The sequence below is a fragment of the Talpa europaea genome (genome assembly GCF_964194135.1).
Source record: "Talpa europaea genome assembly, chromosome: X".
NCBI lineage: Eukaryota > Metazoa > Chordata > Mammalia > Eulipotyphla > Talpidae > Talpa > Talpa europaea.
In genome coordinates, this window is record NC_140081.1 from 32,059,026 (window position 1) to 32,077,315 (window position 18,290).

At 47.6% G+C, this 18,290-nt stretch overlaps 1 protein-coding gene across 1 annotated transcript; it reads left to right on the top strand.

The window, feature by feature from the left end:
- Window positions 1-8,507: 8,507 nt before the first annotated feature.
- LOC311187215 (histone deacetylase 6-like) lies at window positions 8,508-10,729 on the top strand (the record flags this gene model as incomplete). The annotated part of the gene is made up of 5 exons (XM_084258514.1): window positions 8,508-8,600; window positions 8,683-8,811; window positions 8,944-9,032; window positions 10,515-10,599; window positions 10,685-10,729. 5 exons carry the CDS (start codon window positions 8,508-8,510, stop codon window positions 10,727-10,729), a joined length of 441 nt encoding a protein of 146 aa, XP_084114640.1.
- Between the last annotated feature and the right edge of the window lie 7,561 nt (window positions 10,730-18,290).

The window sequence follows — 18,290 nt, forward strand, 5'->3', positions numbered from 1 at the left end:
CCCGACCCTCTGGGCCCCAGACACTCCCTGGCCTGGGCTGTCTTAAGTTTTTGTAAAATAAAACCATCAGAGTCCTGAAATTGGAGGTGTGAGTTTGTGTGGGACTAAATAAAGAGCAGCGGTAGGTGGGGTGTGGATCCATGTCCGTGGCTCTTTCATGAAAGCTTACAGCACTGTGAGAGCCCACGTGACGCTTCGTGACCGTTCCAGTATGTGATCGCGGGCCCAGTACGCTTCCGCTGCACCGCTCTGCTGGCCGGCATGGTGTGTGACTGTAACAGCATACATGAAACTGTGTGTGACAGCGTCCAGGTTGTATGAGATGGCATGTGACTCCATGCTGTGTGACTGTTGGTGCCAATGTGTGTGCTGCACCTCTGTGACGCTCAGAGTCAGGCTGGGTGAGAGCGCCTGAGTGACACAGGTGACTGTAAGTGACAGGGCATGGGTGCTTGTATGAGAGGAGGTGGAAATGTGTGCCACAGTGTGTCAAAGAAACACAAGGGGTTGTGTTTATGTGCCACTGAGGGTGATCTGAGACAGTGGGACATGTGTACTGGGCAATAAACATTTGTGGAATGGTAAGCAAGGACCGTGTGTGCTGTGTGTGGAGGCGTGACAGTGGGTCAGCGGTGTGTCAGGGTGCCTGTGGGTCTGGTAATGGCAGCGTTTCTGTGCAATTCGGGGTTCATGTGAGTGGATCACACAGACAGTGCCACATCACAGTGTCTCTGAGTGGCTGACAATGTGCGTCACTCTGTGTATACTTGTTTGTGGAGGTAACAACATGCATAGTTTCAGTCAGCGTATGTTAGAGACCCCTCCCAAGGCATAAAAACATGTTCAGGGTAGGAAAGGGAGAAAGGGGCTGGCATGGTGGCTGTCAAGAAGGTCAGAAGGCCATTGTGGCACTGTGGGGTTGCCCATGGGCCTTCCTGTCACTCATCTCTTATCTCTCTCAGCCCAGCTCGGCCTGCAACCCTGTGGGAAATGGTAGAGAAGGAGGGGAGGAGATTAGGACAAAATAGACTCTAGGGGTGATATTTAGATCTGGTAGATGCGGCTCCCCACAGTGTTAATTCCCTTCCCAACACAACTACTCACTCACCTGGGCAAACTGCTCCCCACTGAAGGGGGATCTATTCTTCCATTAACAAACCCTTACCCAAGAGCGTGTGCTGAGTCACGTGATATCCTGGGCCACACAGGTGAAGTGGCTTACCTGGGGCCACACAGCTGGTGACACAGGCGTGCCAGGCTCTGTGACTTAGCTGCCATAATACCCAGCAGCTTCTACAGTCAGCAGCACCATTTACTAAGTGTTCACTGTGGGTCATCAGCAGCTGGGAGGCCTCAGTTGCTTTAGTTCATCAACACCTGAAGGAAAATACGAGGAAGGACAGTCATATGTCCCTTAATGAACAAGGGTGAGAAATGCAGCTTTGGGTGACTTCCTCATTGAGCAAACATCATAGAATGTGATTACACAAACCTAGCTAGTGTAGCCTACCACACACCTAGGCTGTAAGGTACAGCCCATTGGGCCCACTGCCATCTGTGTCATCAACTGAAACATCGTTAAGCGACACATGGCTGTATACTCCTAACTACACACTTCGCTCAGGAAAAGTGTAACTCAGGACTGATGAACTTGTCCTGACCACACTGAGTTTAAGGAGTGGACTGTGGATGGGGTGCCCCCCCCAAGTGAGTCTCGCTCACAAATGGGCTGCTTTTCTCTTTATGGCTTCTCCCCTCCTTCAGGCCCGCCACACATTCTGAACACAGCGTGGAGAAGCAGCTGTCCTCAAAAGAACAGCAGCCTGCCAGCTGGCTGCCCTGCTAGCCCACTGCAGAGTCACAGAAATCTCTCACCACAGGGCTCTCCAGAACTGCCTTGGTCCTGAACCCCTGTCCTTGTCTTCAACTGGAAGCCTCTCAGAGCCAGGTGCTGGGAACGCACCTGGCCCTGCCTAGTTCAGGAACCCCAGTCTTCACCCTGTGTAAGAACAGCTGCCCTCACCTTCATTTGAAGAGGAGACTTTCTCTGATTAGCAGGAAAGGTGCCCTGACCCTGGACGGGAATGCCAGCCCTCAGCTTGCATGGGAGGAAGCCCTGCCTCTTAGGGCACAGCCACTACCCCTTTACCCCCGCTTAGGAATCTCTGAACTTACTCTGAACTTACACTGTAAGGAAGCCCCTGCACTCCCCCTTACAGAACACCTGTCCTGACCCTGTCTCTGGAGGAATCATGTCTTTTTCTTTTTTTTTATTTATGATTTATTTGTTTGTTTTTGTTTGTTTATACATGCACTGGGTACAGTCAGAAGTGCTGGAGGGTGAGAGAATTCACCAGAGCCAGAGCGGGGAGCAGAGCAGGCAGAAGGACCGAAGTACACTGCTGAGGGGAGCAGCGGGTGGCAGGAGAGGTCTGCGCGCCATGCAGGACCCTCCTCTGGTGGCCGGGGAGCAGCCGGGGATTGAACCGGCGCTGCAGAGGCTGCGGGCAGTTTTGCAACCCAGTGCTCAACCGCTGTGCCACCGGGGAGGCCCTGGAGGAATCATGTCTTGACCTTGGACAGGTTACCTCTGTCTTCACATTGTTCTGCAGCCCTGCCCCCCAGGGAGCACATTAGGAACACTTCACTCCCAGTAACAGCTAGTTCTGATCCAGGGACTTGGCTCTCTCGCTCCAGAAATCCCCATCTTCAGCCTCTCCTGGAACCCAGATTAAGTGGAGAAGCCCTGGCCTTCTTTGTTTACAATGACCTCTGACATCCCTCTGCATAACACCTGATCTCTCCCCAGGAGCCAACTCTCTATAGGAACCTCAGTCTTGAACATACACAGAAAACCCTTGTCTGACCCTGTGGCAGGAAAGCCCAGCATTGTACAGGACTCCCCATCCTCATGCTTTGTTAGCTCCACTGCCCTGACCCTCTACAGGAAGCCCGGCCTACGACTGTACTAGAAACTGACTGTACTCTCTGCAGAAAGCCTTTTCCTGACTCAACAGAAATTAACTTGATGCATTTACAGGACGCTGACCTAAATTTGCTCTCAAAAAGCTCTCCTTATGCTGCATGGGAAGCCCTGATGTGACTCTCTATGACATCCTTGCCCTGGTCTTGTCCCAGAAGTACAGAAGAGCCACTGTCCTGATCCAACAGAAGAAACACTAACCTGAACTTCTGCAGGAAAGTGTCCTTCCTCAGTATGTCCTGATCCTGCTTGGGATCACATTCTGAGTCCCAGCTGGAAGTTGTTCTGTTTTTTTTTTAATTATTTATTTATGCATAAAAGAGCTGGGGTGTAGGCCAGAGGTGGTAGGGGGGGTGAGAGGATTCACCAGAGACAGAGTGAGTAGCAGAACAGGCAGACTGACTGAAATACACTGCTGAGGGGAGCAGTAGGCAAGACAGGAGAGGTCTGCTGCACCATGTGGGTCAGCTCCCTGACCGGGCATGGAACTCGTGCTATAGTGGCTGTGAATAGATTCACAGTGCTGAGATTTAAGCCCTTGAGCCACCAGGGAGGCCCCCCAGCAGGAAGTTCTGACCTGAGCTGGTATAGAAAACCCTGCTCTTAATACTCAATAGGAACCTTTGGCTCTTGAGAGGTTTCCAAGAAGTGAACCAGTATAAAAACATCTGCACTGCATAGGAACCTCTGTCTTACCCTTGTTAAGTAACCCATAGCCCGAATCAACATGACCACCTGTCCCAAACCTCACTTGATCTGTCGTCTCCAGGAATTTAGCTCTAATCCCAATCAGAAATCCCGGGCCTCCGGGCCTCCCCAGTGGTACAGCGGTTGAGCGCTGGGTTGCGAAGCTGCCCGCAGCCTCTGCAGTACCAGTTTGATCCCCACCGCCAGGGGAGGGTCCCACATGGCACGCAGACCTCTCCTGCCACCCGCTGCTCCCCTCAGCAGTGTACTTCGTCAGTCTGCCTGCTCTGCTCCCCGCTCTGGCTCTGGTGAATTCTCTCACCCTCCCGTGCTTCTGACTGTACCCAGTGCTTGTATAAATAAATAAATAAATCCCCCCAAAAAAGTTTAAAAAAAAAAAAAAAGAAGAAATCCCGGGCTTGAGTATGACTCTCTACAGAAAACTGTTTTTCTGGCTGCTAAAGGAATACCTAATCTTAACCTTCACAGGAAAAAAAAAATGCCTTCACACCCTTCCCTCTCACTCTACAGTGTCTCCACTCCTCATCTTTTCCTACAAACCTGCCTTATCAACAGATTCTTTCTCTTGACCCCTGACAGAAAACACTAACTTGACTCTATAGACATGCCTACCCCCACACAAGAACTTTAAAGAGAATCCTCTATGACAACACTGTCCGATAGAAATATAATATGGGGGTCTCCCTGATGGCACGTGGAGTTAAGTGTCAGCATTATGAAGCAATCTGCAGCCTCTGTAGCACATGTTCGATCCCTGGCTAGGGAGCTAACCCACATGGCACAGCAGACCTCTCCTGTCTCTCTCGCTGCTCCCCTCAGCAGTGTGTTTCAGTAGATCCACCTGTTCTGCTCCCTCCTCTGTCTCTGGTGAAACCTCTCACCCCCATACCTATGGCCTACACCCCAGTTCTTGTATGCATAAATAAATAAAATAAATCTTGGGCCTCCCCGGTGGCACAGCGGTTGAGCACTGGGTTGCAAAGCTGCCCGCAGCCTCTGCAGCGCTGGTTCAATCCCCGGCTGCTCCCTGGCCACGTAGGAGGGTCCCGCATGCTGCGCAGACCTCTCCTGCCGCCTGCTGCTCCCCTCAGCAGTGTACTTTGGTCCTTCTGCCTGCTCTGCCTCTGGTGAATTCTCTCACCCTCCCGCGCTTCTGATTGTACCCAGTGCTTGTATAAATAAATAAATCTTTAAAAAAAAGAAAAGAACAAGGATTCTGTGTCTTCTACAAAACTAAACACAAATTTAAATAAATAAAATAAATCTGAAAAAAAAAAGAAATATGAGTCACATGTGTAATTCTAAATTTTCACATGGATGCATTAAAAAGAATTGAAATTAATTTCATAACACATTTTACTTTCCCCAATATATTAAAATATTTCATTTTCACAGTCAGTATAAAAGTTATTGGGATATTCATACCAATTCCTTTAAATCTACAAGATAAGCAACATTTCAAAGGCTCTGTAACCATACGTGGCTAGTGGCTACCACACTGGACAGCACAGCACTTATGGAGTCTACAGAATCCTACAGCAGTCACTGCTATAGGCTCTTCAACCTTGTTCCCTTTCTTCCTGAGCTCACTCACTTTCCCAACCTCCCTTACGGTTAGATGTGGAAATGTGACAGGGTTCTGACCAAAGGAATATAGACAGTGGTAGACACCACTTCCAAGACCAGATTGTAACAGCTTCTCACAGAAGCCTCTCTTCCCCAACTGTCAACTAAATTGTGACAACTCCAAAGACTCACAGGAGAGCCGAGTCACAAAATGGAAGTTGTTCTGGGTTCATGAATGCCCAGTAGTAAATATTGACATTGCATTTTGTATGAGCAAGAAATAAAACATTAAGGTGTTAAGCCTGAGACTCTGAGTTGGTTGGTTATAGCAACTAGCATAATTTAGTCCAATCAATAACAATTTCTTAACTGGATCTGGACAAAACACTTGATCCCGTCTATATGAACACAACTCTGAACCTGTGCAGAAACACCTGTGCCACCTAAATTGTACCTGTACCCGTACCTGAACTGTACCACCTGATCTCTTCATGGGAACATGTCATAATACAGACTAAGGAGCCCCATCCTGAACTTGTACAGGAATCCCTAGCCTGCAGTCTCTAGAAACACCTGTCTTGAAAACTCTATAGAAACCGCCCATGGCTCAGTAGAAGAACACTATAGAAACTGTAGGAATCCCTGTCCTCACTCTATCCAGGAACATATGCTTGACCTATAGCAGAAATGACCTGACCCTGTTCATTAATCCCTGTCCTCACATAGTGCATAAAAGGGAAGACCTCTCCTCAGCAATCATGGAAACTTTGCACTCATCCTGTAAAGGAATCCCAGCCAGATAAAAGAGACCAAAGACTGACATTCTGCAAGAGGGATCAGCAAACTATGGCCTCCTGGGCAAGGAGAAATTGCAGTCCGTTTTCACATTTTTTTATGGGAAAGAAAGGAGAGAAGGACGGGAGGGATAGATAAGCCACAGAGGTGGTATGTGGCCTGCAAAACCTAAAATATTTACTATCTGGCCCTTTATAGAAAGTTTGCTGACCTCTACTCTATAGGAACTTCTATTTTCACTATCCAGAAAATGGATCTTGGCCCTTTCAAGATTCCCTGTTCTATCATTTTGCAGGCATCACAACCCCAGAATGTTCCTCGTGTCTATCACTCTGTTTTCTTTAATGTGTGTGGTTTAAAGGTCTTAGATCCATGACCCTCTTCCACTGGGACAAAAGACACGTTCATGCAGGAAGAGTGGAAGGGAAGAGCAGGCTGGAACTGGGGTTTTCGAGGTTCAGAAGGCCCAACGCCTACTGGGCTGCGGGGCTGTCAATCTGTTTGTTAGTCAGCGATGCTGAAGCCCAGACCGCTTATCTCTCTGGCCCCAGCCTACAGCCCGGTAGGAAATGGCAAAGAATGAGAGCGGGAGATTAGGAGGACAAACCGGCCTCCGTGGGGCTGCAATTTAGACATTTAGACACGGAGGCGGAGAGTTGGGAGGGGCACCTAGGGCAACTCCCTCTAGCCTCCATACACTTTCCATTACAGCTCGGGAACAAAGTTATCCAGTGGAGGGGGTCTGACGTTGGGGGCGGGGGGATTTGCCGCCCAAGAAAAGCTCCCCTTCGCCAAGTCCATTCTGGCCTCGGGGAACTATTATCACAATTCTCCAGATGAGGAAACTGAAACACAGAGACATTCGGCAACTTGCCCCAGGTCACATGGCTGAGACTCTCGTAACCTCAGTTTCCTTATCTGCCTAGCAGCCTTAATAATGGGAACTACCTCCTAGAACTGCGGTTTACAATGCCTGTCCCACAAAAACACTCGCCCCTCCTCCGACTCCTCGCGCCTCGCAGCCATTTCCCGGGCATTCTATTAATAGTTGGCACTTGGAAAGTGCTTCCTGGGTGCCACCTCAGTGATCTTTCAGAGCAGCCCCACCACACTTCTCATCACCACTCCCACCCTGGCCGCCACACAAGTAGTTTCCACCGCGCTCCCTGCCCAGCCGCCCCGTCCGCGCACGTCATCAAGGCGCGCCGCGCGGGAAGCCGCTGGTAGGAGCCAAGACGACCCTTCCTAACTCTCTCGCTTGCTGGCTTGCTCTCGAGTCAGCGCACGGCACTGTTGGCACAAGTCCCGAGGGTTCCTAAGGTGACTGGGCAGGGACGGCGGCGCGGGGGCCACCTTAACCAGGGCGGCGAAGGCGGCGGCCATGGGGGGAGGGGAGGGCGCGAGCCCGCGCGTCACCCGAAAACCCGCGCCTGACGCAGGCGCAATACCGCTCGTGTGGCGCGCGGACGCACAAGTCTGTTAAAGAACTCGCGCGGTAGGCGGGGCACCAACGGTGTCGGCCGTTGAGCGGCAGCGTTACCACTGGATCGCTAGTGTGGGTGGGCGGGACCTGGGCGGGCTGTGGAGAGATTCGGTCCAATGGAAAAGAGGAGCTCAGGCCCCCTCGGCCCCCCAGGTCGCCGGGAATCTCTTTGCGCGAGTCCTGGGCGGAGTTTGAGAAAGGGGCAGGGCACTGTGAGTGAGGCTGACAGGATTGGGCGGTGTCGACGACGGGGGGCAGGCCGGATGGGGACTGGCGGGGGGCGGCTCCGAAGCGACTGAAAAGGCTCGGTGAAGCCTTGGGGGTAGGGTCTGAGCAGGGGGTGGGGTCTGGTGGGAGGAAAGGGGAAGACCCCCGAGGAGCCGGGCTTGTGGAGACCGTAGGGGCGGGACCTGACCCGGTGGAAGGTGCGGGTCTCCCGATAAGGGGTGGAGTTAATGGCTCGCTAGGGGTGGAGTCAGGGCCAGGGCTGGGTCTGAGGGAAAAGCTGGGTGGCTATCCCGGGCGATTGACTGGAAAGAGTTGGCTTGCGAGCGGGTGGGGTCTGGAAGAGCCTGAGAGGATTGGAAAGGTCTGGGAATGGGAGGGAGGCGGTTCGGAAAAGCGGAAGGGGCGGTGATTAGCCGCAAAGGGCGGGCCCTAAAACCTCTGGGCTAATTACTCAGTGAAGGGGCGAGATTTTCAAAGGGAAAGAATGGTGGAAGCGGGTGGAGCCTCACTGAATGGGCGGGACCAGGTGGAATGAACACCCTAGTAAACGGAGGGGGCTTGGAGGGAGGCGGGGCTTAGGAGGCGGTGGGGAATAGGTTGGCAGAAGGGATGGCGACTAGAGTAGGGGGCGGGGCCTGGGAAGGAGCTGGGATGTGGGGTCCCCAGGGATTGGGATGTCCAGCCCTTTCACAGTCACATCCACCCCACCCCCAGAACCGCGGCAGGGGTGAAGTCTCCCCGACCATGACCTCCCACGGTCAGGATTCCACCACCATCAGGCAGCGAAGGAGTAGGCACAACCCCCATTCTCCCCCTCAGGACTCCAGCATCACCTCGGTGAGGCCCCAGACCTGCAGATGAGGGGGAGGGGGAGCAGCGGGCCGTTCACTGGACTCTGACCCTTCTCTCTGTTTGGCAGAAGCGAGGTATTAAAAAGGGTGCTGCACTCCACTCCAGCCCCAATCTAGCAGAGGTAAAGAAGAAAGGCAGAATGAAGAAGCTCAGCCAAGCGACCGAGCAAGACCTAGTCGTGGGGCTGCAAGGACTGGTGAGCGGGGCCTGGCCCCAGTGTACCTTCCTGTCACAACTAAAACCCTGAGGTTCTCCATCCTGGACAGTGTAGTTTACTCCTTCTGACTCAGGTCCTTAATGAATATGTCTCTCCTATTTTTCCCTGCAGGATCTGAACCTTGAGGCCAAGATACTGTCTGGCACTGGCTTGGTGTTTGATGAACAGCTAAATGAATTCTACTGCCTCTGGGATGACAGGTGAGGCTGACTCCTCCAGGTTGTCCCCAACCCACACAATTACACACACTTAGAGCCCATTAGCAAAAACCAGTACTTTCTTATACTACCCTAGAGACCAGAAGCAGATGATTTAGGAAGGTGGAGTACCAGCTTGAATGGGTTCTTTTCATTCCGCCAACAAACATTTGTTGAGTGCCTGTTGTGTGCCAGGAGCTGGTGATACAGACATGTTAGGCAAGACAGAGAGGGTCCCTTCTCAAGACGCTGGTGGGTAAGTGGAGAGTAGATCATTAAACAGCCAACAGCAGTGTGATGTGTTCAATGAATGAGGACTTAAGACCAGGGGATTCCAGAGTGTTTACTAGAGAGTCCTCCACTAACAGCCAGGGTTTCCAGAAGGCTTCCTTGAGAAAGGGGTTTTTGTATTGAAATTGAAGAATTATGCCTCCCACTCACTGTAGTTTTCACACTTGTAATCCATCAGCAAATTCTTTTGGTTGTTTGAAATTTATTCAATATCTCACCTCTCTTCACCACTTCTACTACCACCACCACAATCATTCACCTAGACTTGCAGAGGCCTACTCACCAGTCCCCTGCTTCTACCCTCAACCCTATTCTGTTCTCCACACTGTAGTAAAAAAAAAATATGTACAAGATGATGTTCTCTTTCTTACAGTCCTTCAAGGGCAAGCTTTTGCCCTCCAGGCAAAGTTCAGATTCTTCATGCTGGACTCTAAGGTTCCACATGACCTGCTTCCACACCACCTTGGTGACCTCTTCAGCCAGTCCTCTGGCTCATTTGCTTCTCTTACCTTTACTTCACTCACACTGTTCTTCCAACATGCCAGGTACTCTCTTGTCTCAGCTCTTTACCCTGACTGATACCTTTCCCAAAGATTCATTTCTACCTTCTCCTTTCCCACTTAATATTCACATCTCAAAGGGACTTTCTCAGAGAGTGCTTTACCTGGTCACTTCTCTTCCTCCACACCTATCTTCTTCCAGATTTTCCTAGCCCATGTCATTTTTTTTAATTATTATACTAACATGTTTACCAGTTTAGTACCTCCTCGTCCCCACATAGGACTCATGATGGCAAAAGATTTCATTTATTGAATACAGGGGGAAGATTATGTGTGGCATTGGGAGGACTTTGGCTTTTGCTCTGGATGAGATGGGAGTCATGAAAAGGTTTTGAGTGGAGGAGACATATGAACTGTTTGGGGTTTTGACCAGTAGTTACAATGAGGAGAAAGAACTGATGTGGGAGGGTAAAAGCAGTGAGGCCAGTGAGGAGCACAGGTAATGGAGGCAATGAGAAGGGGACAGACTTTGGTTATATTGTGAGAATGGAGCCAACAGTCACCAACAATGACTCCAAATTTTCTGGCATGAGCAACCACAGTGGTTGGGGGAGATGTGGCAGGAAAGGATGTGGTGTTCGCCAGTGTCCCCATACATATCTTTGTGTGTGTTGCTGTATCTCTGTGAATCCAGCTTCCCTGAATGCCCTGAGCGGCTCCATGCCATCAAAGAGCAGCTCATCCAGGAGGGCCTCCTCAACCGTTGTGTGTCCTTTCAGGTGAGTCCATAGCCCACACCCTGGGTGGAGGGCCGGAGCTGGGCATAGCCAGTACCTTAGCCCTTTAATCTACATGTCTCTCCAGGCCCGGTTTGCTGAGAAGGAAGAACTGATGTTGGTTCACAGGTGAAGACTGGGGAGCCTTGTAGGGATGGGAAAGAACTGCCCGAGTGAACCAGGGCAGGCAGATGCTTTGGGGAGGAATCTCATGGGCTCTGAGACCTTGGGCAAGTCTCCCTGTACCTCAGTGGTACTGCCTGTAACATGGGACAAGGAGGAAGGTGGGCCTCTGACTCTCATCCCCTATCTGTGTCTGTAGCCTGGAATACATTGATCTGATGGAGACAACTCAGTACATGAATGAGGGGGAACTCCGCATTCTAGCAGACACCTATGACTCAGTTTATCTACATCCGGTATGGATGAGAACTGTGAAGTCAGGGGGTGGTGGCAATCCTGGGGTCCCTCATCCCCACACCCACCCCACCCTGGGGGGAACAACTGAGTGGACAGGGCTGCTCTCTCCCTTGCTCCCTCTCTGGCTCCTCACTATCTCTGCAGAACTCATACACCTGTGCCTGCTTGGCCTCAGGCTCCGTCCTCAGGCTGGTAGATGCAGTTCTGGGGGCTGAGATCCGGAACGCCATGGCCATCGTCAGGTAGGACCCACCAGCATTTTCCTTTTTACGTTAAAAAAAATCCATTCTTCAAATGTAAAATGTAATGGTATAGGTCGTGTATTCATGTGGTTCAGGAGTAAAAAATGGTACAAAAGAGGCTACAAAAAAGTCTCCCTACTGCCGCCCCCACCCCCAGACACCAGCTTTCTTTCCTGGGAGGTAATCATTGCAACTAATGACTCATGTGTCCTTCCAGAAATAGTCTGCTTATTCATAGAATAAAATACCATGTTTTGTTGATTCTAAGGGACTTGTTTTTTTGTAATATCTTGATCTCAGATACGTTGTACAAACAGTGGCTTCTTAGAATTCGGTTGGCATCTTCTGCTTTGTTGTTGGCACATAAAATCACAGTACATCTTATCATTGGCATCCCAGAACTGATGAAATACAAAAGATATAGCCTTTCCCTTCCACCCCTGTTTTTAGCCACAAATCATGGTCGCACGTGACACTCTCACTTCCATACCATGCATTTTTTACTTACACATCTACTCTGACAGTATGGAACTTAGACCTGTGTAGAAGGTCATTTTGTAAATGCACAGGAAGTTAACCAGTTGCCTGCCCATGGCTGTTTTAGTTCCCCCACCCAATCAGTTGCTTTTTCCAAGAACTGCCGTAGTCTATATTGTTGTCCATTTATAAACATGTTATTTCTCCCTTTTTGTTATATAGGTTCTAGGCTGAGTCCCCAGGAATGACCCCAAATTACTGGGTGTTTGAGTATATGCATTGATACTTTTAATTATTATGAAATTTCCTTTGGAGAGAGCTGTAGACTAGGATCGTGGGTCCAAGGTCCCCAGTTCCTCAGTTCATGGAAGATTTGTAGGCATTGGCACTGGGGGAGTTGGTGGTCCACGAGAAAAGGGGAGAGCTTGTCTCTACAGAGAAAGATCCCTCCCACAATCTGTGGTCTTCCTTGTCCTGCCCAGGCCTCCTGGACACCATGCCCAGCACAGTCTCATGGATGGGTATTGCATGTTCAACCATGTGGCTGTGGCTGCCCGCTATGCCCAACAGAAGCATGGCATAAAGAGGTCAGTAGCAAGCAGCACAGTGGGTGTGATGGAGGTGGCACAGGCGTATCTGGTCTGGACTCTTCCCTGAGATGCACATTGATCCTTTTACATAGTGCCCCCTTCTCTCGCTCACAGGGTCCTTATCGTGGATTGGGATGTGCACCATGGTCAGGGGACACAGTTTGCCTTTGACAAGGATCCCAGGTATGCCCCAAGTGCCACCCTAGATGATAGACTCTGAGCAACCACCCACCCTTCATGTCTAGCCAGAAGGAGCCCAGGAAGGGAGGGAAGACAGTCCTATTTCTTGGACTCATTCTAGCACCAGGCTCTGGCTGCTCTCTGTGGATCTGTTCTTTTCATTTCACTCTGAGGAATGAACTGTTAGGTTCCCTATTTTATAGCTGGGGGAACTGAGGCTTACAGGTTTAGGAGAAAACACAGAGAAGAAATGGAAGAGACAAGATTTGTGCCCATAAGTATTTGGAGATCTTGCCCACACTAATTTACCCTGGAACTGGAGTGAACCTTAAATTACTACTATGTTTTTGCTGATTATCATAGTAGACTACATATTTATTTAAAAAAAATTAATACAGAAATGTCTAAAGTAGTGAGCTTCCTGTAATTCCCATCACCTCAAAATTTTTCCTGTAAATATATGAGTATTCATTATGATAATTATTTTTAATGCACTGCCTAATGAAACAGTACTCTCTATATGTTCTTCAGCAACTTGCTTTTTGCCTTTAACAGCATTCCATTGACATGTCCCCATGTAGTGCCTCTTAAAAGCACCTCATTCTCTTTAAGGGCTGTACAATGTTCTATTGTATGGCTGTGCCTCTGGTCATTTAACCCTGGGACATTGATAATGCATCCTAGTTTTTGCTACAGTGAATAGCCTAGTAAATATATAATTTTACACTTTTCTGAATATGTCTTAGGATGAATTGCCAATAGTGGATTGCTGGTCAGAGACTTGATAAGGTTTAAAGTCAGGGATCTGGGGCCTCCCTGGTGGCATAGCACTATGAAGCTATCACCAGCCACTGCAACATGAGTTCGATCCCCTGCCAGGGAGCTAACCCACATGGCACAGCGGACCTCTCCTGTCTCGCCTGCTGCTCCCCTCAGCAGTGTATTTCAGTCAGTCTGCCTGTTCTGGTCTCCATTCTGTCTCTAGTGAATCCTCTCACCCCCCATACCACTGGTCTATACCCCAGCTCTTTTTTTTTTAAGATTTATTTATTTATACATACAAGAACTGGCAGATCTGGCAGAGACAGAACAGGCAGATCTACTGAAATACACTGCTGAGGGGAGCAGCGGGCGAGACAGGAGAGGTCTGCTGTGCCATGTGGGTTAGCTCCCTGACAGGACTGAACTCATGCCGCAGTGGCTGGTGATAGCTTGATAGCACTGAGACTTTAACCCCTGTGCCACCAGGGAGACTCTACACCCCAGTTCTTGTATGCATAAATAAATAAAAGTAAATTTTAAAAAATGTTTAAAAAATAAATAAATTCAGGGATCTATGGCCAGATTTCTCTCCAGAAAGGACAGCCGTTCACCCTTACTGTAGAAAGTAATTAAACGCATGCTCGTCAGTAGGAAACTCTTCTAAGCAGTTATTGTTTTATCCAGCCTTCTATCAAAGGACCACATAGATTCATAGAGCCCATGGCCTATTATCTAATCTAGGTTGGTTGTTCTCTAAACGTTGCTTTATTATTTTCCAATATTCAGTATTGCTGACAGATGTCTGATGTCAATCAGATTTTCATTCATTTCTGAATGATCTATTATTTTTCTCTTTGAAGGTTTTAGGTTCTTCTCTTTTTCCCTGGTGTTCTGAACCTTTACACCAGCCTCCTCATTCTGTTTAGAAGTAGATAGACTTCCTTTTTAAAATCCTTGGAAATTTTCTTCTATTAGAGCTTTGATGAGTTCTACTGTGTGCCCTCTAGTCTCTTCCTGTTAGTCATGTGTTAGACCTGTTGGGTTGATCCTCTATATCTCTTAGTTTTTACCTCATATTTTCTATTGCTTTATGTCCTGGGAGATGTTCTCAACTTTATCTTCAAGTTCTGATGAATTATGTAGTTAGATCTTCTTTTAATCTCCAAAGCACTCGTTTCTATTACCTGTCATTTCTAATCTTCTTTATTTATAGTACTGATTAGAAATGTTTTGCATTTTCTTCTGTTCTCTGAATTGTTTGTTTGTTCTGGAGTTTGTTGAATTGTTTTTCATTGGTCCTTTTATGCTGGTGGTTTTCTTCAACTATGGAGTGATCTTTATTTGACCATTGTACCTAAGAATGAAGGACTGTTGTAGATGTCTGTCTTGAGGCTGTTCTGCTGTGGTGTATGTGGGTCTGTTTCCTGAAAGGCATTATTTCCCGGGGACAAGGGCAGAAAATGTCCACTGACAGGTTCAACGTTAGGGGATGAGGGTAAGGAGCTGGATATTAGATGGGATCCTACCAACTGCCAGAAAAAAGGGAGTCTCTTCTTGGGGTTGCACATCTTGTTTTACCCTTAGCCTTGCCAAAAGTTTGTGTATTTATTTTTTCAAATATAGCCTTAGGCTTTTTGGGTCATCGTTAGTATTAATATTAATCTTTATTAATTTATGTTGTGTTTTTTATTTTGTTCATTTCTGGCTTTAATTGAATGCTTCAGTATTTATGAATTTATTGGCCAATCATGGTTTATCTATACCTCCCCTTACTGCTATCCTCCTGTATTATTTTGAAGTTAGTCCCAGATACCATATCATTTCTTCTGTAAATATTCCAGAATATATCATTGAAACATAGGACCTTTTTTAAAGCATTACCATGGTATCATGCCTAAACAAATTAACAAGAATCCCTTGATATTATTAATCATTTTTTTAATATTGGCAGGTTTTTTTAAGATTTGTTTATTTATACAAGAACCAGGGTACAGGCCAGATGTGTGGGAGAGTGAGAGGATTCACCAGAAACAGAGCTGGGAACAGAATAGGCAGACTGACTGAAATACACTGCTGAGGGGAGCAGCGGGTGAGACAGAAGAGGTCTGCCACACCATGTGGTATCTCGCTGGCCAGCCGGGATCAAACCTGCGCTGCAAAGGCTGCAGACAGCTTCACAGCACTGCGCTCAACTGCCTGCTCCACCAGGGAGGCCCATTGGCATTTTTTAATGTATTTATTTATGCATACAAGAACCGGGATACAGGCCAGAGGTGTAGGGGGTGAGAGGAGTCACCAGAGGCGGAGTGGGAAGCAGAACAGGTGGATTGACTGAAATACACTTCTAAGGGGAACAGCGGGTGAGTCAGGAGAGGTCTGCTGTGCCATGTGGGTAGCTCCCTGACTGGGGATCGAACTCATGCTGCAGTGGCTGCAGAGAGCTTCATAGGTTGCATCTTAACCCCTTGTGCCCTCATTAATCATTCTTTTTGTCAAGATAAATGTATGAGCAGCTTCTTGTGGAAGTCTTATTGAGTCTGTGCATAGATATAAAGCATTATAAATATATTCAATGCATTCTTCCTCAAGAATAAGAATGTATAAATGGAAAAAAAATGATCCATGCCCCTCAGTCTCCTAGCTCCCTATCTTTCAATCTGTTAACTCCATCAGTAGGGGCCTGGGATCCTTAAAATACTACTAGACAGTCTTTAAAATACTATTAAAATAATACTATATTATAAAGGTAAGGAAAATAAGTAAACTAAACTAAGTAGTTAAAAAAATAAACAGGGCCTCTCTGGTGGCACAAGAGGTTAAGACGCAACCTATAAAGCTAGCCGCAGCCACTACAGTACAAATTCATGTGTAGGTTAGCCAGGGAGCTACCCACATGGCACAGTAGACCTCGTGTGTCTCGCCAACTGCTCCCCTCAGCAGTGTATTTCAGTCAATCCACCTGTTCTGCTCCCCACTCTGTCTCTGGTGAATCCTCTCACCACCCCCCCATACCTCTGGTCTACACCCCATCTCTGTATGCATAAATAAATAAATCTTCAAAAAATTTAAAAATCATAAAAGAAATAAGTAAATTTGATGAATTGGTCATTCAGAAGATTGACTATTCAGCATTGACTTTGTGTGCAGTGACCTGGATCTGTATTTTATTTCTCCAGAAGGGAAAACTCATATCATCGTGGTTGCCTACTCCCCAACCTGGAACTTTAAGAGAGTTTTCCAGGGATTTGTTGAAATTCCTTATTGCCTTGAATCCTTTCTCCCATTCTCTTTCTTTGTGGGTTGATACTTATTTAGAATTCCTTTACTATTTTTTGACTGGGATCAATCATAGGAGAGCAAGGAGGTAAACCTGTGCTATTAGAGTCCACTATCCTTTCACTGGAAATCAGTCAAACTTATTACAAAGTCTCCTCCTATTTACTTTATAAACTTAGTTTGCTTAGTGTTAAGTCTCTCTTTGTTGACTCTGTCTCATGAAGTTGACTTTTTCAAGTCTACTCTTTTCTTCCTATTGATGATACTTTTTATATGCTACTGTATATTTCTCTTTCTCTAATAGTTAATTTACTTTTTTTTAAAAGAGAATAATTTTTCTTTATTTTGATACATGTATATTTAGAACTTCTTTTTTTCTTTTTCTTTTTTTCTTTTTTTATTTTTTTCTCTGCATTTTATTTTATTTTTTTAAATAATAAATTTTATTTTTATATTCCCCATACAATTGCAACCCCCCCATTCTGACCCCAATCCCTCCCCTCCCGCCCCCCAACTAATAGTTAATTTACTTTAAAACATTTAGAAGTTACATTTATCTGAGTTCAAAATAAAACAATCATGCCCCTACTTAAGAGCAGAACTTTTCACGTGGGTTTCATTCCCCAATTCCAAGATATTTTACTTCAGTTTAAGAATCCTTTTATATCTGTTGCATTCAGTGTCACAGCTATAGTATCAACATTTATTAAAATGTAGCTGTGAAGTTTGTCTAACAGATTCTTACCACTATTTCTTATATTTCCCTTAAAAAAAGAAAAGGGAAAAAATACTGCCTTAAATCCTATCTAGAGCAAAGCAAGGGGTAGACGGATGGCTGGGTGACTGAGAGGTTCATTTTTGTTGCCTCATCCCACTTTTTTCTCTGCTTCTAGTGTCCTGTATTTCTCAGTCCACCGCTATGAACATGGTCGGTTCTGGCCCCACCTTAAGGCCTCTAACTGGTCCACCACAGGTTTTGGTCAAGGTCAGGGATATACTATCAATGTGCCTTGGAACCAGGTCAGTGTCTGCCCACCCTTTGTCACCCAAGTGAGGCCCCACCCTGCTCTTCTGCCAGCTTAGGGCAAGTGGCAGAATGTCCCCATTGTGCCTCTCTGTGTGCAGGTGGGGATGCGAGATGCTGACTACATCGCTGCTTTCCTGCACATTCTGCTGCCAGTGGCCCTTGAGGTCCTGGGGGTCTGGGGTGTGTTGGGCAGGGCAATGTTGAGGGATGGGCTATGAGGGCAGGTAGCCTCATGTGATCATTTCCCCCACTCAGTTTCAGCCCCAGCTGGTCTTGGTAGCTGCTGGATTTGATGCACTTCAAGGGGACCCCAAGGTAAGGCAGGCTCCCTGGGATACAGGTGGGCAGAAGAAAGCTACACAGAGCCAAACTGACCCTCCACATTCCCCCAGGGGGAGATGGCCGCCACTCCAGCAGGCTTTGCCCAGCTAACCCACTTGCTCATGGGCCTGGCAGGAGGCAGGCTGATCCTGTCTCTGGAGGTGAGTGACCCACTCCCCTTGGTCATTTGGCCCATGGATCCTAGAGGGCTAAGAACAAAGCTTCCAAGTCTGGCAGGAGTTCTTTCCCAGCATTTCTACTGACTAGTTGCCCACTCTCATCTAAGCCACTGAACTTCCCGGTGCCTCTGCTGTTCCTATGTCAAATGGGCATAACAGTAATAGTCATTACACTTCACTATTCAGTGAACAAAATGAAGCCACCTTCTAAATTCCTTGT